General features: G+C 30.0%; 1 protein-coding gene and 1 long non-coding RNA gene across 6 annotated transcripts in view; one reads left to right on the top strand and one right to left on the bottom strand.

Moving 5' to 3' along the window:
* The window catches only part of LOC145725375 (uncharacterized), an 83637-nt gene that overhangs the window by 9176 nt on the left and 48434 nt on the right, over positions 1-26027 (bottom strand). Inside the window, exon 3 of the long non-coding RNA XR_014177249.1 lies at positions 1758-1938. This is a non-coding gene — a long non-coding RNA (uncharacterized LOC145725375). The remainder of the gene's footprint in view (positions 1-1757; positions 1939-26027) is intronic.
* LOC145725373 (uncharacterized) overlaps positions 1-26027 on the top strand; it is a 134347-nt gene that overhangs the window by 98872 nt on the left and 9448 nt on the right. For 3 of the 5 annotated variants that reach the window (XM_081974117.1, XM_081974116.1, XM_081974118.1), the window contains exon 2: positions 25185-25236. In XM_081974117.1, coding sequence (XP_081830243.1) covers positions 25185-25236 — 52 coding nt within the window. Of the gene's footprint in view, positions 1-19555; positions 19770-25184; positions 25237-26027 lie in introns of those variants that run through there. The other 2 variants (XM_081974119.1, XM_081974115.1) reach the window with 2 other exon arrangements.

Below are 26027 nucleotides of genomic sequence, written 5' to 3'. Positions count from 1 at the left end.
TTATAGTTACAGTTCATTCTCTGTAGAATTGAAAATATTTTAATGTGGTCGAAATTACCTTGCAAAAAAATGCTTAAGCTGTGGGACTGTAAATAAATAATGATTTTTATGACAGAAGTGAAAATATGACAAAAATTACACTAAAATAGACATTATTTAAAGAGAGCCATGCAGACAAAATAATATTAACATGAATCAATCAGAATTTCATGTGAAAATGATTGAAATCTATCTAAATTTTAACGAGTGAAACTTAAAAATTTCAGCCATAAAATTGTCGAAAAACAGAAATAGATACAGAGAGTAGGTAAACGGAAATCCCAAACAGTCCAAATATAGAAAAACTTATAAAATTCATTAACAAAAATGATCAAAATCACAATTTTTACCAGTCTAATTTGACTAAAAAATCAAAAACTTGCAAAAAAGATCAAAACAGAAAACATCAATGATAAAAATTGTAAAATTTACAAAAAAGTTATATATGTTATTGTGAAATTAAGGTTCAGAATACCAGAATTGCTAAAATACTAGACATAAAAAGAAATACCAGAATTGCTAAAATACTAAAATACTCACAAATAAATGATTAATCAATTTCAATGATAAAATTTATTAGAAAAATGTCAAAATACAATTTCAGGATGACACTCATGATATTGACACTGTGTGATATAGGGCAAAATCAAAAATTTTAGATTGGTTTAAAATGTTATATTCAAGATTAAATTGCTATAATTGACGTAAAAGTGTCAAAAGCAATATTAAAAGTGCTACCAAAGAAAGTACCAACATTGAAAAACAGTTCAAATATTTTAAGGAGTAAAGTTGTAAGCATATCTATCATTTCAAGTGTCAAGATGCAAGATTTAAATTGTAAAGACTGAAATTGTCAAAACATAAAGTTCAAATCATCAAAATCAAAGAGAAAATGTAAAAAGAAAATACCAAAGTTGCTTAAAAACTCAAGGAAGTTGTCGTTATCTGGGTTTCGTCTTACGGCATTATCAGACATTAAAAGTGTGAAAAAAATATTAAAAAGATAATTAAGCGCAAAAAAAATTTAAAAAAACATATTAATAAGAAAGGGTGGCATTATAGAACCTTTTGTTAATTTCAATTCTCTTTTCCTCCTTATTTTTATTTGTTTATTTTCACTATTACTTTGAATATATCTTTTTTTAATGATTCATATTGACTATATCAATAAATATCTGGTCATTTGACAATAAGTTTGTGGCAAAATTGATAAGTATTTGTTTAGTATACCTTTTGCATTTGCGGAGTATTTCAACCATTTTAAGAAATGTCCAAAGTAGAGTTTTCTTGTAATCATTCTAAAATATCTTGAAAAGTACTGTTTTTAACAGAAATAAAATTCAAAGATTTCTTCAATTGTTTCAAAGTAAAAGTAAGTTTCAAAAGCACACCAAAACAGTTTTCCAAAGTACTTATAGACACTTACTCTGAAGTTTGTGTACAAAATTTCTAGTAAATTATTCAAACACACTGGAAGATATAGCAAAAAAATGTTTGTACACTGGAACAGTTACATTTTAAAATTTTTCAAACAACGTTGTCAAATGATAAAATTTGTTGTTGACCAGTTCTTTAAACATGTTTAAACTTGGCAACTGGGCCAATTTTTGCATTTAACAGTTTTGTAGTAGGCTAGCAGATTAGATTAGAAAACTAATTTTAATAGAAGAAATGTGCAACAAAGCATTTAACAACTTATTATTAAAAGAAAAATTCACCTGCAACACCGTTATTGGTTTGTATACTGTCCGGTCCATTCTCCCAAAGCAGAAGCAGTAGAGACAACTAATTTTCAACTCATTTGCAAGCGAAGAGTGGGTCCATCTAGAAATTTCCATACTCAAGTGGCCTATCATGCAGGGAAAACACTATTGAAGGATAATTGATATTCCGAGAGTCCTGAAACCAAAAGTAAAAGTGACAATAAGTAATTGTAGGTGCGGTTGGCGAAAATTTAAAATATGCCTACGTATATGGGCAATGGTCAAGATGTAATCTTGAAGGAAACATTTCTACACTTGGCTCAATGACCAGCCACACAAGTCGATGCTTGCCAATAGCTGTTAAATAGACAAGTGCTTTTTAAATTCCGCTAATGAAGTTCTTATGACTTCTGTGCCAATTAGGGGCGCTACCATCGAATCATTTTTATCGTTTAGTCCAAAGCAGATGGTTAACAACCTCGCCAGAATTTTCCCTCAGCCTCAGACTTGTCGGCAAGATAATAGAATTATGCGGTGGCTGTTCACCGTTTTGCAAATGTCCATCTCGTGTTAAATGGTAATTATTCCACTTCATATTTTCATGCGGTTTATGTTTTAAGATAAGCCGTGTTTAGTCTTGACCAATCTAATTAAAGATCGGCGAGATTGCGAGCTAATTGAATTTGGAATCTTTATATCGATTCTGAACGAGGAAGATGCACAAACGAGATTACACTTTTATGTTTCTTGGTTGTTGCTGAGGAAGCTGCTGTACGCAATTTAGTTTGATATTTATCGTTGAAAAGTTCTACCAAATTAATCAAATTTAACATTGAGAAGGATAAAAGTCTAGTTTAATTTGTTATTTTCAATCCCAAAACACTGAATTTGTCAAAATGAAATTAAAAAATAATTTCAAGGTTCAGTGAAAAAGAGATGGAAAAGATGAAAATCATTATTTTAACAGTTAATACCATAATTTTCTATGTGAAATCTGTGTTTCGTATTCTTTCTGCTCCTACAGGGATACTGGATATTTCCTCAACAGTTCAGAGAACGGATAAGTAGGCAATCTCCACTGGTTGAACGGATATGGAATCTGTGAGTTAATCTATATCAGTTAATCTGGAACCTAAAAGGATCACCTTTTTGATCTTCATCGACAATTGGCATTAAAACATTGCACTTTGGCTTACGATTTGTGGCAAAAACGGCTTTAAACTTTATTAAATGAAAAAAAATATGAAACTTACAATATAAATGGTTTGTCATTGGCTAATTTTGGCTTTTTCGATGCTGATCGACAGCTGACAATTTCAGTGCCTACAATGCGTCAAAACTGATATGTAAACATAGAAACGTTCTAAAAATTGAGTGGTTTTGAGTTATTAACTTGTGAAAAAAATTTTGGAAAGTAATTCTAATTAGTCACAGCGAAAATTGACTGTAAAACTCGGATGGATTGTCCATATCGCTCGCGTCCCATTGATCAAACTTTCATTATCGTGCGATATAGACATCGTTTCCACCCTTATTGAATAATACATTATTTTAGTATGTTTTTTAAAAATCCGTTTCACGCAATTAGATTTTTATCCTTGGAAAGTCCTACCAAATCAATCAAACTAATCTTTTCAAACGGTATTTCCAGACTATTGCTACTTGAAGGACTGCAAACAATAGAGTGCAACTATTGACTATAGCGTTGTAGTATTTAAAACCCGTCAAAGTGTGGGTAATAATAAACTGATACGAATCTAAATAGTAATGTAGGGATTAACAATATAATATTGTTTTCATATCGACAAGATATAAGGATAAGGTGGATTTCCAATGTACGTTTTACCACAGCTTAAATGCAATCCTCTATTTTTGCTATTATTGTAAATTGTATAATGTCACCTTCAATGTCAATTGAAGCAAAAACACTTTAAATCACAAACAGTATTGTACTGTTCAAAATTATCAATCCACATTTTCGTTCAAGTTCTGTAATGGATGATGGATCAAAAACGTGACAAGATTTTGGATGTTTTTTCAGTTATTTCAGAACTAATTATCCAAAGTTTTACTTACTACTTACAACAAACTATTTTTGTTTACATGCTGAAATTGGTGCAAATTAAAAAAAAGTAGTGATTTTCAGGTTATTGAATAGAAAATTTTTACAGGCGATTCTGTCGCTGACTGTCCTTTCAAACTTTGACCGCTTTTCTCCTTGACTGTACCAAATTTTGTAGTGATTTTCAGGTTATTGAATGAAGATTCCAAAAATGTGCTTAAAACAGTCATTGTCAATCACATATTTCTTACAGTATTCGATCGATTCGATAATATCTTCAGATTCGCGCCATTATTCTCATCTCAAAAACATATTAATAGTCAAAAGTTAAACATGAGATAATAAAGATAAGTGACCAAAAGTTAAAAGGGCTACTTGTTTATAGAAAAGCTAGCAGAATGGAACTCATTGGGTACAAGAATCACTTTATTATTGATAAACCAAAATATCTAAAACAATAAATAACAATTCAAAATAGCCTTTTATTCAGTTTTTATTTTTCAGGATTTTATTTTGACAATATTGATCGAAAATGACTAAGAAATTATTGACTATGACAGGAAAAACTACATTCACAGTGACGTGCTCAGGTTTGAAACGTGTAGATTTCCTATATAGTTTTTAACTCTACAAGATCTATACACATTTTTAGACTGTGTATTATTACCTCGTAATTAACATTAATTTTTAATGGGTTTCATGTGTTAATAGTCTTAACCTTTTCAAAACCTACAGGGTGATTCGTAGTAATAGAAAAAAAAACACGTTTTTATTGTAATTCTGCACAGCTGTACATTTCTTGCAAAGCTGATATTTATTTAATACCGATTGAAGAAAGAAGACACTAGAATCACCTCACCCTAACCCTATTTTGTATTTATGCTGCAGACAGAAATTTTTTTTTAATTATCCACTCAAAAAGATGAGCATTTACTGCACCACAAATAAAATAAAATAACTATTTTTGGTGTGCTTCGGAAAAAATAGGATTTGACATCAAATTGTATAATCAATGTTCAAGTAACTCGTTCTAAAATTTAAATATTTCAAATATAATACAAATAGTCTGATTAATTGTTTTACAATCCACATACCTACAAATTTTTTAATTATTATTGGACTCACCTTTTAGGAATCCCACTTTCTGACTCACGTCGATTCACAATACCATAATAATTCTAATATTACGTGGATTGTACGGTTTTGATCGTTTCTAGTTTATGACTTTTCAATAGGGTATTAACATTTAAATGGTACTAAAACCCGATGAAATGGGTGAATTCCCACGAAGGTTTAAAACACTCAAAATGCGTTATCTATGAACTTGATGCTTTTAGAGTTTTACGGTCATCTTATTACGTGTCTAATTGATTTGTCCTTTTAGCGGAAATGCCTATTGTTTGTGACCATTTTAAAAAATATACTGTTTGATTATTTTCGTTTCAAATTAATGGTTTTGACAGTTCTTCAAACCGAAATTGCTGAATACGGTCACCGACAAGAACTTTCTTTTAAAAATCTTCAAACCTTTGGTCAATAGAGACCAGAATACCACGTTCCTCCTGTATTCTTCTCTTATACATTAACTGATTTATTTGTCGGAATTATTTATGGACACCTGAACGGACGGATCTAAGCCCGTTAAAGTTCACAGAAAAAGGTAAAAGCGGCACCACAGGAGGTAACTTCCCTTGTGTGTAAGTGTAAGAACCCATACTTTTCTATGCTGACTCTGACTATTTTGTGTGTCGGCATATAAGTAGAAAATCACGCCTTATCCCTTAAATTAGTCTAATTTTTCCCAGAAAATCCGGTTTTTATGCTATAAACAAATAAAAAGAATTCCACTCAATAATTATAGCAAACAACAAAATCGTTGGGATTTGCCCCCTGGCATGATATAGGCTAAGATGCATGAGATATTTGCGCGTTTTACTATACAATAATTTATTAGGTACAAAAGTGTTTTATTGCACGGATCAAAACGTAAATCTGCTTCGGAATTAATTTTTAAGTGATTAGGACTCATCATTCTAGAATGGTGTAGGCTTGTTCGAATGTTTTTTACGATACACGTGTCAAAACATGTTGTTGTTCATTGTGATCCTGAAGGGTTAACTGGTTCAAAACATATTTATGATGTTTATTATCAATTTGTACTTGTTTTGTTTTGATACTAAAATTGACAAAAAATATCATGGATGAGTAAAGTTCATTATTTCATCAGCATTGAGAATTACATAAAAATGTTAAATACAAAAGTGTTGGGGAGGTTTAAGTTGTATCGTTCAAAATTATTATTGTGTGTACGAAAAAATGTGACGATTATGATTTTAGGTTTTCTAAATGAAACACTTCTTTTATTCATGCTATTTTAGATTGTCTTTTTGATTATAAAAAAGTTTGTTATAAAATGGCACACATTCTTATAAAAAAAATTAAGACCGAAAATCCAGTAGCTTTTAATGAGCTTCTAATAATGCTACTTTAGCTTTCTAGTGGTTATATAATTTTCCGCACATTTCTTCACAATTGAGTATAGCTTTTGCCCTAAAGGATTAAAATCTAAAATTAAGAACTTACTGGACTACTATACGAAACTGGACATTGTTGAATGCTAGATGTGGGGCATTCTATAACAAATCTTTCTTATTATCGGTAGAAAAATCTAATAATTCAATAAAAATGTTTTATTTTCAAAACTAATGAGTTAATGAACTTTACTCTATCGTTGATTCACCCTGTACAGGGCGTTCTAATTAAAAAAACATATACTCGCCACGCTATTTTGAATCACTCTGTATACATAAGAGTAATTTTAACATATTATGCAATCGTACAATTGTTTAAACTTTATTTTTTGTTTTTTATGTAACTTTCAAAGAATGACTTAATGGATTCTTTCTTTAAGAGAGAGAGAGATTTGACTCGATATTTGGAATCTACCTGAAATTCTAGTCTTATTTGATGTCACATGTTAATGTCAATATTCAATTGTTTCTCCTCCAACTTTAATTTATACAATCAAATAAAAACAAATAGTTTTTTTGATTTTTTGAAAAGGTTTAATTTTTGCATATTTTATGCTTTAAACAGGTTTTTTTACCAAACAAAGTGCATATTTATACTTAAAAGGACCAAATATTAGTTAATACAAATCTTTACGTGTTAGAAATTGACGTAGATCTTATTTGTCATGTTATTTCAAAATATGATAAGTTTGGTTTGGTATTTAAATTTGAGACACTCTGTAGAATGTGGTATCTAAAAATAAAAAAGGCTTAAATATCAAAAAGTTTGGTATTCATCGTTCTTTTTAGAAAGGAAATTAAGGTGGTGGTGAAAATGTAACTTTCTCACCCTGTACATAAATTAAAAACGTATTCATCTTATTATCTGATATGTTCGTATTAATTTATATTACCGAGGAGCTACAGGGTGTTAAAGTTTTAAAACTGCTTCTATCTTGCAGTTTTTGATTTGTTTAGATTTCAAACTTAAGCATTCTTATATTGTCTTCTTGAGCCAGCCACAGTCTACAGGGAAACATTATTTTAGAAAAGTATTTATGAACAATAAAAATCTCATTAAAGTCATTAAAATATGTTTCGTAAGTTTCGTCATTTTCGAAATAAATCATTCTAAGCAAAACAAAGTTATTGTAATACTTGAATATTCACATTATGATCACGATATCATATATCACATTATTAAGTCGGTTAAAACAGAACACTCTAAATATTTTTACATTTGTTAATACCATGGTTAATACTCTTCATATGAACTCTTTGATGATATTGATTGAAAAATTACAGTTTCACCTTCTGAGGAGGTTGACATTTTATGATCAATAACAGCAAATATAAAAAATAAATATGTTGATAGAAAATTAGCATTATTTTTAACGTTATTTAATGTTTATTATAATTTTGAAAATATACCAAATCATGTTTACGTGGTGATCAACTCGAACAAGTTAATAAAGTTTTAAGCAAACATTTTATTAAGTAATACAAACTTTACAGGGTTACTGTTAATATAGTTAATTGTTTTAGCAAGTCTACTAAATTTTTGTGTACCTGTCCTGTACGTTGTACCTGTCCAACAATAAAAACTGAAAAATAATACTGTTTTGAGAGTATCTAAAAAAAAAGTCTCTAGAAATACATATTATTGATATTTTGGATAGCAATAATTTATATGCCATAAATAATGTATCTTTGGTATTCTGCTAACTTCCACCCTGTTTTTCAATAGGCGCTCCATAGTTTACGAGCGGGTAACTGCTCACCTTCACATTCTAAGTGGGATACCATCGTAACATTTCAATTCTGGGACACCACTCCGATTTTCTCGCCTTGTAACATTAACACACAACTTGTACAAGAACATCGCGTGATTATCAGGATCATTTTTCAGAGAGCCAAAGTGGGCTATAAAATAATAATATAAGAGGCGCCCCGTAGGACATGGAAATCAACGTGAAATCTTTGCACATTATTTACACAACCCAACACGCTACGGGCGTTATTTAAATTTAATGACGGGTCATAATTTTTGACAATACACCCGTGTGGAATTTTCAGTTTTTTTTAACTACGGATTACGTAATAAAAGTGTGTTTAATTTTAGATTATTTCCCTAAACCATTTTAGTTTACCATTAGTTAACCATTAAGTAACAGTTATTTACCTAACAAGTGTAGTAATCGCATTTTTAGAATTTTTGCCAAAATTTGGCCTATATTTTAGCCTTTTTTAAGGGAGAGGATTGATTGATTAAGATTGTCAGGAAATCTCAAAAAATGCCAACCCAAGATTTTAATTGGGTTACCTAATCCATTAATTAACCTACTTAAATTACACCAATTTTTAGCGTATTTTAGAGCTTTTTAAAAGTTTTTTTTGTAGTGTTTTTTCAAGTTATTGGTTTTCAAAAATGTGCTTAAAACAGTCATTCAAGTGGGTTTGACAAACAATTTTGTTCCTGACTGTCAAACTGTGCTCAAAAGTTGCAAAAATCAGAGTTTAGAAAAGTTTTTTGCAGTATTCGATACAAAACGTGTTTCTGTGATTTACGACAGTTATTATGATAGTGGTCACGTGACTGCCTAGCTAAATTATCCTCCAAAAACAACGTGACATCTGTCACTAATGTCAAAACTTTCAAAATTTATTTATTATTTGCAAGGATTACAGTGTAACATAGTTTTCGAAACAAGACGTGTTTCTGAGATTTATGATAGTTATTTCGAGAATTTTCAGTAAATTACAAATTAATTAAATAATAAAATCTTCAAATTACTACTTCTTCATAAAAAAGTTATTATTGTTACACATTTGTTACCAGAATCACTTTGCCAGAAAATTTTTACTTAATTTATTTTATTATTGGTAAACCAAATGTCTAAAACATTAAATAACAATTCAGTTTTTATTTTTCAGGGTTTTATTTTGACAATATTAATCGAAAATTACTTTAATTAATTTAATGACAGCCATGACAGGAAAAGAATATTGTTCAAGCAAATTTCAGTTACACTAGAAATTGGTACATTTTCTTGTCTGTGTCACTGTACCCATGTGTTTTACTTCTCCTATTTTACTTTACCGTACCGGTAAATTTACACCCATCATTAGTGTATAGCAAATATTTGAAATAACGAGTTTTTCATCATCGAATCGGGAGATGCAAAAAAATTTAAGTTTTCTAAGGCTTTCGATTGGGTTATCATACAAACTGCCACCTTATTAGTATTTACACAACAAAATGCTTTTTAATAGTAATTTTAACATTTTTAGTGTCAAGATAATAGTCGGTAGATTACCGAACTTAGTCATTAAATCAAATTTCTTTTTTTTTTGGCACTTTGTTGTGTTTATTGGCAATTGTGGCACCCTATATATACGGGACAAAGCAGAAAAATATTAGAAGAAAAAAAAATTCACATGTAAAATTGCATTCATTAGTATCAAAACAACTTAAGATGAGTCAAAAGATTTAACTTGACAAGCAGAAACTATTTAGTTATTTAACAACTCTTCTTAAGTTCATAAAGAAGAAAGGATCAAATATCCTAACAGGAAAAATATTTGGAATAAACTCAAATCACTTCCATTGATAACATTTTTTTTTCTCATACGAATTAAGTCGATCTAACGGATGCAAAGAGAACTTATAATAAGCAATAAATTCTTAAGGTAGATAACAGACCACTACCCACTACTGTTAACATTACTTATTTGACAGTTAAGTTATGCCCCCCAACTTTTTGCGTAAGCGTTTAATAATCCATTCTACATACAGCCTTACCTTAGCGACTTTATGACGCCGTTATTGCCAACATATTGACATATTTATTGACACCTTTATTGTCAATTTATTCATCGATAAAAGGCTTTAATTGCTTTTTGATTTCGAGACCTAATTAAAAATTTAACGGACTGCTCTTTAAGACAATGTATTCTCTGAGTGCGACTTTGTTGAGCAAAAGTGCTAAAATGCAGTACCTACATGTGCTTTTATCGCTAAAGAACTACAGGAACTGAGTTGGCACTTTTAAAGGTTCGCCGAACTGCTGGCTTAAACACAAAGTTGCAAATCTGTATCAGTTACATTTACGTAGTTTTTTTAGCAATCAATAAAGACATTCAAACAGTCTATTATTTAGTATGACTACTTTGTAGGTTTATTAAAATTTACTGAAAAGCTTGCCCTTTAAATTCAAAAGGGCAAAAGTCAGCTTTTGAGTGGAAATCCAGAGAGGACATTTTTGCACGGAGCTCACAATAAGGTCAAGTGCACGAGGTAAAGGTTAGATCGATAAATGCAATAGAAAATTGAACTTGAACTGTATAATTCAAGTTTCTAGTTTGCCAGCAAAGCGACAGAAAACCTACAGAGGATCGGCAGCTAAAGGGCCGATTTTTGGTAACCTGCCAATGCTTTAAACATGACACACTTTCGTTAAAAGTGGTGCAATGCTCAAATTGAAAGAGGCATGGAATTTGAATCCAAAATCAATAAAAACATATTAGAAATGGGTGCTTTTCTTAATCAAGTGATTTTAAAATGAATGTATTTTTTGATATAACTAATAGAGTTTTTTAAAATTGGCAATATTAAATAGGAAATGAGTGATTGTGAATTATTAGAACTGGGATTTCCCGATCTAAATACACTAGACAATGTTGTGACTTTGATATAAGCGATAGTGAAGTTTTCGTGTTTTGTGTGTACTAAAATCTAGTCAATTTATAATTATCTGGGAATATACACGATGACACAAATTTATTTGTACGTATGGGAACATCGAAAACGGTAAGAAATCTTGTTACGTCATTGCAAGAATTGGAAACATTTCTTGATTAATTCCGGGTATATCCGAAGAAACACAATAAGGATGAGTTAATTAAAAATGACTGAGATTTTGACTAAATTTTTTTTCTTTCTACAACATAACAGCGTCATATTTTACCTATATATTACTATCATCATTAAACTAGTTTTTTAAATTCCATACTATTCGTTTAAATCAAGATATAATTTCATTCAGGTGTAACCCTAATCTTAGTGTGTTCTATTTTCGTCACTTTATAAGCTTTAAATTAAACATTAAGATCACGTGACCGATATTTTTGAGGATTATCACAATCATAAAAACATATCTGAAACGTCACGTGATCATTAATGTTGTTTTAATTAGTCTTAAAAGAGTTGGCGAACTTAAATTTACTTTTTTAAAGGATAATAAGCTTATTGGACTGCAGTTTCGTTATTATTTTACAACTTTTTGATCAATCTGAATCATAAAATCAAATGAACTATTTAAGTCACGTTTCTCAGCAATTTTTGTGATTGTGGATTAAGTATTGAAAATTTCAATTTCCAATTATAAGACTTTTGCTAAAAGGTTTCAAAACTGTGAAGCTTAACATTGGAGTGTATGTAGAATCAGAAGACAATTTTAAGCTTACACTCAGTCAAATTTATTTTTTACTGTTTAGCGAACAATTCAATATTTTTAGCTAAAATTCTCTTAAATTGTTACTTTCTCAAACTTTTGTTTTACTGGAATTTGAAGGTATTTGGCAACCGTGTGTTATATGTGTTACATCCCAGCACAGTGGGTAGTTTGTGATTGGTCAAAAAAAGCTTTCAGATTGCTGCTTTTTCATGAACAATCACAAACTAGAAACTGGTACAAACAGTGCTGCGATTTACGCAATTTTTTTTATTAAGAAGAATGATAATTTGATAAATGAATAATTGAAATAAAATTAGAAGTCAAATTTAAACTCGTTCAGATTTGCTTTAATTTTTTTTAGCTTAAAATTGCGCTTTTCAAGTCACGTGGTAACTTTTGTTTTTGCAATAGTCAGGTGATAGTCAATCACAGGTCACGTGACCGTCTTATCATTTTTCTTTCCTAAACAGACAATTAATTATTTTCAGTCTCACAATTTTTAAATAAAATTTTGGAACTTTTGAAATTTGAAATATTATTTTTCAAAGTATCAACAGTGTGTCACGATTTTAGGTTATTGTTTTGTAAGTAATTTTTTACTTTATCAATAATTTAAAAAGAAAATAATTTGAGAGTTTGTCAAACAGAAAATAAAGTTTTTGAAAGCCTTTTTGAAGTTGTAAACTTTTTTCGCAATTTGCAAAGTGCTCTCAAATTGAAAATTTAGTTTGTAAGGTTATCCAATAACTTAAAATTTTTTTTCATTTGAATCTTTAAAACGTGTAACCAATAAAGTATTAATTTGCAAAATCCAATTTTAAATGCTGGAACGTTTAATTTTTAAACGTTTCAAGGTTCAAAGGTGATTTACAATTTCAAAACTACGAACTTAAATTATTTATGTAAAAGCAAAAAATTTACAGTGTTCAAGCTTTTGGAGGTTAATTTTTTAAAACTTTGTCGGTTTTAATAGGTTATTGGTAGCATAAACTATTCTAACCTGTCTCGAAACACTCATCATCCTTCAAAATGCAATGGAATCTAACATAAATTGTAGTTGATGATAATAGTGCAAAGAAAAACAAAACGCAGGATTTCAAATATGTGTGGCCAAGTTGGAGAAGGCAAAACTATAAATAACAAAATGCACATAATTTTAAACTGCTCAGAACAAAATAAGAACCTTTTTCCAAAATTTCGTGATTTTTGGATATCTCGGGAAGTAATCACTTCAAATTAATTAGGGCAAATTTAATCAACATCGCTCGTCTTATTCTTTATTTCTTATTTACACACTAATTGATGGCACTCTGTATTTTGTATCTAATGTTCCCCCCCGGAACCACTAAAACATAATACTACATGGAATATGTCATCGCTCTGATACTTTATATGATGCAATAGCAAATATTTGCAACCACCAATCCTGGTGCTTTTTATAGATCACGTGAACTAGGAATGTAAAGTAACGTTTACCCTGGCATTCACATAATGTGTATTAATAACGAATTAACCTTATGTTTAGTAATAAAACCCGATTTAGAATGAATAAGAACTTCAAAATTTGTTGTTATTATTCGTTTCCAGATACCAAGGAAGATGTTTTAGGTTTGTTTCTTTGTCCAGTTTATATTTTCAAATATCTTTGCGATACAGACATGCAAAACTAATCATTTGAGACCTATTTTAGTTAGTTTTGCAGTCAATCATCTTGGTCAACATGTAAATCTCGCTGATCTAACTTGATAATTTTATTGTTTTTTTTTTAGTTTTTCTCAAAACTACTTACATTTCAACGCTTCATTTTAAGGTTAATTAAATTTAAAGTAAAACCTTCAGGCAGCATCCATAAAATAAAAGAAATATTGCCCAATTTAGCTATCACATTTTACCGATTCTTCGGGTGATTTATTGAAATGAAAATGGAATCAGGCCACCCAAAAACCAAAGGTTGCATCTCAATTCCAGGTATATCGTCTAACAGAAGTTGTTGGTGCCTATTACCTTTCGGTTTTTGGCTACCAATAATCACAGGATTTACCTTAGGTAATTTAGACCTGTTTCGTCGGTATAGAACCGTAAAACGTTGTGCTAATCCTTTTAAAATGGTCACTGTAGAATGGGAGGTGTTAAAGGAACAAAAGTGCCGCCAAGGGTGGTAGAATTTAATAATGTCTGCGTCTCCCTGATAAAATAACAGTGTGAATGTAAAGGTTGCCGTTATAGAGCAGTTTTAATGCCTTTGACCAAAGCCCAGAAGAATTAGTTCAGCTTGGTACCCTGTCAAGCGCCTGCCCTTTATGAAATAAATATAATCCTTTCCAAAGCTGTTGATACGATTTGATCCTTTTCACTCAATATAAAAGGAGAGAGATTACGGGCCTAATATTTTGAATGAAGACGTAAATGGTAACAGCTGACCTTTAAGGGTTTCGGCAAAAAGCTCAATCAGAGACGTACTTAGTTACACAACAAAAAGACGTACGTGCCAGCATACATCATAACAACTGGATTAAGTCAAAAATTTTTATTACTGGACAGTGAAAATTATCTTGACGCCATTCACGGTATTAATTAATTGGAATGTGCCACGAATTCTGTCAAGATAATAATATCACACGGTAAATTTAAAACAATTTTTTTTTTGTAACGTTCAATTACGTTTTAATTATTATAGATTGATTAGGTGAGGAACCACTTGAAACTTTTTTATACTCTTCATCTTCAAAGTCTAGACTACGCTTACTGATAAATACCAAAAATAAATGTTTTAAGAAAAAATACCATAGCCCATCGACATACGCTAACTGATTTAAAGACCTGCTTCAACGAGTATTATTTATTTCAAGTTTAACATGACGTTAAGTGCTAAAACCTAAGCGAACGGAGTATTTACAAGAGAATAATGCGATCTGAAGGTGAGGTACTTACCATATAAGTCCGTCCCACACGCAGGCATCGTTTTACACAATAAAATCCAAAAAGACAAAATTCCTAAACCCATCAACAACATATTTCATCGGAAACAACGTGCTTACAAGGAACTTATGTAAAGTACCAAAATTCGATATCCGAATAAATTTCGTTGGTTTCAACAAGTTTCGTTAATTTACATTGTATTGGCTTTTTGTTTCAAATTTATTGTCAGTACCTATTTGGCGATGTAATTTTCATGTAATAAAAGGTTTGAGAAATTTTTTATTGTTTTTTTAAGGTCTTCAAATTACATTTACCAAAATGTGTTAAGTTCCAGTGGAAACAAAATGAAACTCAAAAGATTCGATCCGATTCGAGTTTTTGTCAACTAGCCTAAATTTTAGCCTGGAATCCATTTTCTTCAAAACAGTATTTTCGTTATACAGGGTGATTCCAAAGTTGGTGCTTTCCTTTCACCTACGAATAGGGCTTCAAAAAATAAGCTTTTTTTTCCTTTGACGCTTTTTCGAAATATGAACAAAAACGAAGATACAGGATGTAAAAATTTTACTGAAAAAAAACAAAATAAAGAATAACTTAAATTTAATTTTAACTAACTACAGGTTATTCTTTATCAACAGACATAAACAAAAACAAAAGATTTCAGCCGCCTCTGAACTAAGTTTTAATAATTTGACATTTTAAATTAAAACAGCATTTAATTTTAGGCACACATTAAGATGGTTTTTATTTTTTTACTCAAAAGCGGTGCATCGTAGGAAAAAATAATAAAAGGGGCTTTATTTTTAGAATTGAACAAGGAATTCAATAATAAATTTTATGTTGAAAAAAAACTAGTAGGGTAATATTTTTTTTCGAAAATTTTTTTAAAAAATTATACGCGCGCCACTGGTATACGCAAAAAAAATGTTGTTTCTTGGAAAATTTCCTTTCCATGTAGCTACTGACACCTACAAAATTTTGTTTAATTACTTCAAGTGGTTTGGCCAAAATCATTTTTATTTTTTCAGTAAAACTTTGACACCCTGTATCTTCGTTATTGTTCATATTTCGAAAAAGCGTCAAAGGAAAAAAAAGCTTATTTTTTAAGCCCTATTCGCAGGTGAAAGGAAAGCACCAACTTTGGAATCACCCTGTATAATCAAAAGGTGGTCATTTTTAAAAGCATATTTTGGACTTTGGATGTAATTCCATTATTTGTTTGGTAAATCTATTATTCTTTTGGTAAAAGATTAGAAGAGAAGAAGATTTATTATATTTTCGTCAATTCATAGGAAGGATATAGAAGATCTTCCCGCTAGATCAATTCTAGGAAAGATCTCCTAATATGTAGAAGCTTTTCTTTATTTTAGACGTATAATCTTAGAAGACAGTTTTCTTCAAAAAAAAAACTGCCAAATTTTATTTGTTAAAAAAAAACTGTAAAAACAATACAAACCATTAAGATTAGAAATTTAAATTTTGCTCTTTTATGCTTGCTGTTCTATTATGCTCTTGCAACACCTATGCAAAAAAATTATGCCACTTGTCAATCAAATAAATTTAAAATAATCATAAACTCGATCTTCGAACATCTTGATTGACATTTTCGACAGCATTGATATTGGGTAATTTTATTAAACACTCACTTGATTTCTAAAAACTCTAAAAAGGTAAATTTACAGATATCTCTAGACTTTATTTTATGTACAGGGTTGGATATGGTGTCTTATACATAGTGGTTCAACATGTATAAAACTTGTTATCCCTTATACCGTAAAGTTATATAAGTAGACAAAACTTAACATCTTAACGAAATTGTCGAAAACCTTTTTGTGACAACAAGCCAAAATGTAAGAGTTCCCAAACAAGTTTTTTTTTTAAATATTAGTTTTTACAGCTGTATACAATGAATTTAAATTTAAGAATTTTACAGAAAAATTGTCAATAATATCCGTTAACTTTAGTGACCTCTAACAGCGAAACGGTGAATGCCAAGATATAATAAGCTAGAGAATGAAGCATCTATCAACTTTATTATTAGACTTTTTGTCTTTCGACGAATTTTTTGAAAAGTTAAACTGTAGGGTTAAGAAAACCTTTAGAGTGGGACAAAAGTTAAATTTGTTTATTATCTTGGCTCTAAAGTATTCAAAATAGGAGAATTTCTATTTAGTGCGGCGTTGCCAAAATGATGAAATTGACTAGTTTTCGAATGAAATTTGACAGTTTAAATGGTAACATAGCTTTTTTCATAAAATTAAACTGTTGTATTAAAATGATGAAATTGATCAATTTCTTCATGAAATTATTCTGTATTCTAAATATACTTTATTAATGAAATTTGACAGTTTTTTCATTTTCAAATCGATCAATTTGAAAATGAAAAAATGATTCAACTGACTAGTTTGTTAATGAAATTTGACATTTAAATGGTGAAATTGCTTGATTGTTTTATAAAATTTAACTGCTAAAATAATTAAATTGATTAGTTTACCAATAAAATTTTAAATTTTAAATGACTTATTATTGAAATTTGACAGATTAAATCATAAAATTGATCAATTTCTTCACAAAATTCAACTGCTATAATGATAAAAATGGCTAGCTTACGAATGAAATTTCAAACTTAAAATGGCAAAATTGACTAATGTGCTAATGAAATTTGACAGATGAAATATTGATCATTTTCTTCACAAATGATGAAAATGACTAGCTTACGAATAAAATAGTTTGTTATTGAAATTGGACAGTTTAAATGGCTTGATTGTTTCATAAAATTAACTGCTAAAATAATGAAATTATTGATTAGTTTACAAATGAAATTCAAAGTTTAAATGACTAATTTTATAAAATTTGAAAGTTTAATGTCATTAATTCTTTTGCTTGGCAACTCGATAAAAAGTGACGAAACCAAAATGTAGGGTTTTTTTACCATAAACTTGTTAACTGTTTGAAATGCAAAGTTTAATTTTGTTATTTTCTGCTTTCTGGATCAGTTTTGCTATATTGTTGGAAGTTATTTTTATCAATTTTTTCTACTAAGTTTATTACAGATTCTTGCCGATGCAAAAATTAAGGAATTATACTGCAAGCTGCTAACTCAAAAGTTTTCGAAGATATTACAGAAAAGACCGCCTGAAAATATTTTTATTTTTTACGCCCTCTAGCGTTCAAACGGCACAAGTTATGACCTCACGTAAAAATATTTTTGAAAGTCTTGGCTGTCTTTTGTCTGTGTTGTTTAGAATTAAATAAATAAACTGAGTCACTGGAGGACAAATAAAATGGTGTCAAAAACTGCAATTGTTTTGAAATTTTGCATTTTAAAAAAATGTTTAATTTGAACAGTAAACAAGAAATAGTGTGACGTTGACAAAATTTAGTTTTTTCAGGAAATTAATTAAAAAGTTATGAAATCACTTATAAAGCATCTTGTGGAATACACAGGGTGTATAAGAATACTTACTTATTACTATTTTTCAGAAATGATTGAAAGTACTCAAATAAACAATTTTTTATCAATGAACTAGGGTCCGGAAATTTCTGCATAAAAATAAATTAGAAATCTTTAAAAACGAAAACTAAAATTGGATTTAAAATAAGTTCACCAGCATAAGCAAATTAAATAAATAAGTTAAGTCATAGCAACGTTCAGAAAACAATAACTATGTTGGAAGTTTTCATTTTACGTGGGTCACAAATGATTCCTGATTGATTTTTTTTACTCAAATTATGTTTTTGTCTGAAAAATTATTGTTGAAATTCCCGGACACTAGTTTATTAATAAAAAATGATTATTTTAGTACATTCTATCATTTCTGAAAAATAGGAATAGTTATTCTGTGACAGCCTGGTCAACAGTCGTCAAGATATTGAAAAGTGCTTTTTTCTTTTTTCTAAATTGTGTTATTTTTTTCATAACATTCATTGTGTTATAAAGTTATTAATTTATTAAAGTGCCTTGGAGTTTCAGCTTTGATAATTTTATCCACAGAGTATTTTATGGAATTGCCTTTGAATGTTCTGAACTTCATTCAGGCTACTCTATTATAAATTAGAGCAACACTCAATTGTACTGATTCCTAAAAATCTTTTTTCTTTTTTATAGTAACGTTAGGTTAATAATACAGGTTAATTAACTGTAAAGACACTAAAAACGAAACAGGTAAAAAAATAATGAAATTCCAAGTTTCTTGCTATCGTTCGTGATTAAAGTGGTCACAAACGTGAAGAAGAAACTGATAAATTCCTCGTGGCGTTCTTTAATGGAGCCGTGATATCAACGTAACGTAGGCTATTATGTTATTAGGTGACAGGGCAGGCGCCTGTTAAAAACATTTAGATCGTTATGCGTTCAACACATGTCCGACATTATAATTGAGTGTATCTTTTATTACAATGTTGCCTCACTTTACCGCGAAACTGAACATTGGAACCCAAAAATTGCTGCTCATCTCTGTTATCAACAACTTGGAAATTACGACAGTAATCTTTAAGGACATTCATTCTTATTTAAAGGACTTGTTTTACAAGGATATTCAGATTACGTCAATCGCTAGTGGATTCCAATGAGTCCTTGTTTGGTACATGTTACCTGATGGTGTAAACATCGTAATTGATCATTTTTGGATTATCAGCATCGGCGCCAAACCTACAATCTGGAAAATTACACACACCTACTACTTACACACATCTACTTGTTTTGATATGTTTTCCTAGAACGCCACAACAATAAAAGTTGTTAGCCGGAGATTATCGATTTAAAATACCTAATCGATTAAGATATCGTATCAGTAACAATGCCCCTAGCAATTTGGCAACGTTGCGACCGAAATTAAGATATAAAGTGCAAAATAAGTAGCGCTTTAAGTAACAACAGAGATGTACCGTCTCTAAGACGCGACGGAACCATTTTTTCTTCAGTCTCAAAATGTATCTGCTTACATCCATGGCGTCTTTGGATACTTGTTACGAAATGAGCAAATCCGGAACCAAATTCGCCGCTAATAAGTGCTCGGCATCGGTAGTGGTTGTATCTAAACATGGTGCCAAATGTGAGTCAACTTTTTATTCGAGAAAGGTAAATCATAATTTTTGGTAATTTTTGACTTTGAACATGCAAAAACTTATTAGTGAGTGACATAGTTAGTTAATGAAATTACAATTTTGTGTAACTGGTTTATTTTGTTGGTATGGTATACAGAGTGATCCTCGAACTGATTCAGAGTAATAATCAAAATGACTAAACCGCAATACATTCAGGTAACCTAAACCAATTCAGATTCAACAAAAATATTTCGTTTCTGCACTTACTTTGTTTTTTAAGCACCCTATATATTTTCGCATAATTGAATTCTACAGAAACCTTTTGAGACACCTTTATGTAACGTGTGTTCCGTTTTTATTAATTTTAGAAGGAGATATTTACAATTTTTTTTAGAACTTGCATAAAAGGAAATACTTTTTGGCATTCGGTCATCAATTATAAATTAGGTGAAGAAAGAAGAGATTGGCGGTTTGAGGCCACCTGGATGCGGAACAAAACTTTCACCTAATTTTTAACTCCTGTCCGAATGCCAAATATTATGTACTTTATAATAATGTTGTAAGTAAAATTGTAAGTTTTTTTGATCATTTTAATATAGATACAAAGAAATTAATGAGAGAGTTATAAAATGTTTTTGTAAAGCGTAGTCTTTTAAAAAATAAAATAAAAATTTTATACATTCTTTATTAGATCGCTCGTTTAAATCCAATGATATTTGGCAACATCAATCGATAATTTGAAAAAATATAGAAAAAACATGCCAAATTTGCTAAAAAATAGCTGTGATAATATTGGCATAATATTTCAGTGCAATTTTTGGTGCAATTTTACATATTTTTTCCCTATACAAAGGCCGCCATCTAGCAACAAAGTTAGGAATTTCAATTTTTTTTCGTTTTATTTTAAACATTTTTATTACACACTCGGTACATAAAGATAATTCAGAGTTTTCTGTAGAATCCAAAATTATGTAATCTACTTTTCCGGGTTCCAACTGAATGAGGAACATTTCTAATTCTAGTTTCTGTCCGAATGAGAAAAAATATTTCCTTTTTATTTAATATATTTACGAACAATAGAAAATGCCACTGTAGCATACGTTTAAAATTTGTAACACATGCTTGCAAAATGACTTGACACGTAATATCTCAACATTAGTGATGAAATATTTTACTTTACCAGGACAATTTAACCGGTAACAGTAATTTACAAATACTGTGTTTCTGGCAGGTCAAATTTTGACACCGCTTTTCGCCTTGACTGTACTAAGTTTTGTAAGGGTTTTTTAGGTTAATAAAGAGGAAATTCAATAAGGATTCCAAAAATGAGCTTAAAACAATGATTTTATTACTCCAAGTGGGTTTTACAGGCGATTTTGTCCTTGACTGATCTTTCAAACTGTGTCTCTAGCAGTTCTTACTTTGACAGCGCTTTTCTCCCTGACGGTATCAAAATTTGTAGTGTTTGTGCAGGTGGTCGGATAGGAAATTTAATGAGGATTCCAAAAATGTGCTTACAACAATTATTGTTTTACTTCAAGTGGTTTTTACAGGCGATTTTGTCCCTGACTGTCCTTTACACCGTGTTCAAATTTTAGACCTCAATTTTTGTTATACCAAACCAGCTTTTCCTAAGTAACTCAAAAACGGTAAAAGTTACAAAAAAATTGGAAATGTTCCTAATCAACTTCTTAACATAACATCCTAAGTTTGCAGGACCGTTTTTGCTTCCAATATATAGGGTGTGCACGAAAATTATGGTGGTTCACTATTTTTGTCACCCTGTACCCAATTTTTCAGATAGAATTTTTTGCTCAACACCACTGGAAAAAGGAGCTCAAGATGGTTAATTTAAGTGGTTCAACCTCCTTTAACTCCTAAAAATCACCGAGTTACAGGGCACTTAAATTTCAAACCACAATTTCAACTCATTTGAAAATGTGTTGCATCAAACCAATTTTTGCTAAATTACTCCGAAACGGTAAAAGTTGCCAAAAACTTGAAAGAAAAAAAAAATGTTCGTAAAGAAGGGTTAAACTCATCCCTGGAGTTTTCACAGCCCGTCAGTCTCGCTACTATACAGGGGGTGCATGAATAGTGTAATGATTCAAATTTATGACACTTTTCCAATTTTACTTTACTGGTAAATTTACGCCCATCATTACAAAACATTTTAGTAACCATTTGAAACTGAAAATATAGCAATATAATTATACAAGATGTCATAGTTGTCATAAGGTGTTTAATACATAGCTTCTTTGCTAGTTACAGTATGAGCAACAATTTTCCTATTCGTACGGTTCTAACATTTGGTCTTTTCGTAATATTGTTGCCAGTTCTTTTAGCAAATTATCGAAGTTTTGCACCACTCAGCATTGACCCACATTCTAATGTCCGTTTCTGGTTAATCATAATATGGAAATAATCTTTATTGTTGCAAACTTTCCACAATTCTTGAAAAATCTCAATCGGAATGCGTTCGTGACGTGTATTACTGAATATTTAAATTGGTGGGAAATTCTGTGTCCACTATAGAATATGCTCCTTGTTTTAATATTATCATTTTGCTTAAAAATTCCTAATGGAAATAACTACTATAAAGCCTGTCGAACGATTTCATTAAGCTTAGTTTTGTAGTGCTAGATATGCAGCATTCTACTTATTTCTTCTGGTAAGAAATTTAGTTACTCATTCATATTTAATAACCGAACTTTATGTGCATATCACAAATTCTTAATCAAAATTGCATAGGTAATAGTAACACACGGAACAACCTGAGGAATTTTTAAAATTAGTTTTATAGTTTTGCTTATCGCCTCCATTTTGCAACCAAAAAACATTTGAAGCAAGTTAAACTTTGCGCTTTAATTACAGCTTTGGAATGTTCATTGTTACACTGTTTTATTAGGGTCTTATCAGGTTTAAGTAAATATTTTAAGGTTATTTTGCACTTATTTGATGTTGTCTTAATTCACAGAAATCACGTGAGGTGTTAAACCAGCGTAGACACTTTGGAAGTGCCAAACAATACCTAAAAATGATAATATATTGCAAAAATATCTAATGTAGTAAAATCAGTATTTTGAAGTAGTTTCCTGACGATGACTTTACTTGATGTCGAAACGTTGACCTGAAAAAATGTTAATTTGAAGAAGAAAGAGATTTTCAAAACTAAGATATGGTAAAATCTACAAAATAGGGTTAAAAGACTTTCAAAAGTACTGAGAAGTGACTTTCCAACTAAGGATCCTCCTCCAGCGGTGTAAACCCAATTAAAATGCCAAAAGTAGTAAAATGGATCATTCTGATTGAAATATCAAGTGTTTTTGTTGGTATAAAATTAGCTAAATAGAGAATGTCAAACATAGTCAAAATTACAGACAATTTAGTGTTCACCGAATTTTAATAGAATGTTGTTAACAAAATCAGAGTTATATAAAATTTTAAAATTAATAAAAATTGTTTTTTGATCTAAGAATCTAATGTTACTGGTGTAAACACTCTCATTTTGCTGTTATTAAGTTTGTTCTGAATAAAGTTTTGGCAAATGTGACTTGAGTTTTATTATATTGGTTAACTTAAATAGTGTAAACCTACTCCAATTTTTTTTTTGACCTGGCTGAAATTAAAGAATCAGGTGACACATGTTGTCAAAAAAATTCATTTAACAAAAGTAAACAGAGTCACAATCTGTCAAAATAGTGTCAACCGAAGCCAGATAAACCAATTATTGAAGGATTAATGCCTGTTTTCCCATTACTTTCAAGTCGATTTTAAGTACAACTTAAGCCAAGTTGAGGTTTGAATGTGACAGATCAGGTGCAAAATAACACAATCTAAACGGTTCTTAAACTCAACTTAGCTAATGTTGGGGAAACGGACATAGCTCTTCTAGATGTAAACACAATCAAAATATTGCTGTTGTATGTTACTTCTAATCTTTTTTGAGTACCTAAATTGGTATGCTGGCTGACCAAAAGTTACTACTGTAAAGGTGGCAAAACAGTGTCTAATCAATTTTTAATACAGCAAAATTAACACTTTTATTGAAATGTTACTCGTCAATAAAATAAACCTAGTCAAAATGAATGCATAGTCTTTTCCATACTAAACCAATTTAACTTGCTGCAGTAAACATAGAATCAGGATCACTATAGTGTCAGATAAATTGCAAAAAAAGTGAGTGAAAACTAACTTTTAGATGAAATATTAACTATAGATGAAATAATAGCTTTGCCTATTGTCTTTCTTTTTGGGATAAACAGTTATTGGTGTAAACTAAAAAGTGTGTAAAAATTTTGTTTTAGTACAGACGTAGTAATTTAAACGTAGAAAACATTTAATTAAGTCATCATACATATGGAAATAATTATCAATATGAACAATAAGCAAAAATTAGAGTATTTCAGGTTAATTTTAAATTCCATGGGTAATATCATCATAATAAACCTAAATTTGAGTAATTTTCTGATAAATTATAAAATCTAAAAATAAAATAATAAAATGTTTCATTTGTTTTTGTTGAATCTGATATGGATGGAAACTTTCTCATAGATTTTAATTGGAAATGAAAAGTTTATGAACACAATTACAGCCTTATTAGGGTGCATAACTGATATCGCTATAAAGCAGCAAAAGCACCGCAGGCGGTGTGAAATCTAACGCGATAAACGAACGAAAATATTCAAAACTGAAATTGAATTCCGCATTTACGACTACTAAATCGATAAAAGTCTAATTTGATTTTTCCCGTTAGTTTTATAAATCGGATTAGCATACTAGACAAAGAATTAAAACTGAATTTCTGGACTATTCGGAAAATATCGCGGTTTCGACATTATTTCTTACTTCAAACAGATAAACTAGCTGAATGTTTACAAGTTATTAAATTTACTAATGATGTTATGACAAAATGTTAAGTATTTTTATTACATCGGCGTTAATAAATTAAATTGCTTTAAGACTTTGAAAACATAACGAGATAATTGATCAATAACAAGTGTTAACATGGATCATGTAATATTTGTCCAGACAGTGCTTGAATATACTATTATGTTTTAAAACAAACCTGCAATTTCATTCATCAGTTGGGTAAATGACAAGTAATCCATTTGACTTTCAATCGTTTTATCTAAAACAACCTAAACAAGTGCATTATTATTGAATCGAGTACAAAATATGTCAACTGTCATAAAAGTAATAAATCACAATTAACCCAAAATACGGCTAATAACCCAGATTAGAGCAGAGTAGAGTGTTTGGAAATTTGAAACACACATTTCCTTGTGATAAAATTTTAACAATTAAACCCATGTATGTTTTAATACTGTTCAGATTATACTAAAAAATCAACATTCTGCTCTCAAATACTAATCTAATCAAAAAAATGTTTTTGTTTATGATGTGTTTACTAAAAAACCATTTTCTAATAAATATTTTTTTGTTTCAGGAAATTAAAGCTACCAGAAAAGGTGTTACGGGCTCTCATACTTATTATTATGGTAAGTTTACATTTAGCAACTGCAACAAAGTTCTTCCTATAAGTTGGCATTTAAAATAATTATTTATGATCTCTATTGGAAATTGGCATCCAACCGGTTATTATGAGCTATTTTTCACTCATTTAATTTCCATAACGTAAAATGAACTAATCTAAAGTCATTAATAATAATGAGTATAAATTGGCTTGTCGATATTGCAAAAGTCAAGGTGCTTCTGAACAATAATGACCGCAAGCGCAAATTGATTGCGATATTCAAGTTTTTTCCTGTTAAAACCTAATAAAATGCAAAACACATAAAAGGTTTAAAAACTGCTTTCCGGAGTGGTTTTTTCGACTATATTTAAGGTTGTCAAATTTGTAGCCCAGAAAAACCAAAATTGTTTTTGATATTTGTAAAAATTGTTTTAACAAATGTTTGCAAAATTTATAATAAATAATCTGATGCTTTTTTATTTGTGTAAATGTTAGAAAATTTTTAAAACTAGTTTAGTTATAACCTTTTTCTACCACCTTCATCTTATTTTGTGCATTGGTAAAGAAATTCATAGAAAAAATTTGGTGTTGATGAAGGTGCTGAAATGAAGGTTATATTGATTGATTGTTTTGGAAAAGTAAAATGTTTTAAATGGAAAACGTCTAAATAATTGTGTGGACATAACTTACCTGGTTGTTAATTGTTGTTATTTTTTCCAGTTTTCTGAGCAAATAAAAAAGCGCGTAAAACTGCATTTTGAAGACTGTCCTATTGTTTTTATACCAACCCAAACTAAAAACCCACGACACTGAGTG

The sequence above is a fragment of the Ips typographus genome, linkage group LG2, assembly GCF_016097725.1.
Source record: "Ips typographus isolate SLU linkage group LG2, UJ_Ityp_2.0, whole genome shotgun sequence".
NCBI lineage: Eukaryota > Metazoa > Arthropoda > Insecta > Coleoptera > Curculionidae > Ips > Ips typographus.
Note: the sequence above shows the minus strand (reverse complement) of the source record. Positions and strands in the feature narration are given on the sequence as shown.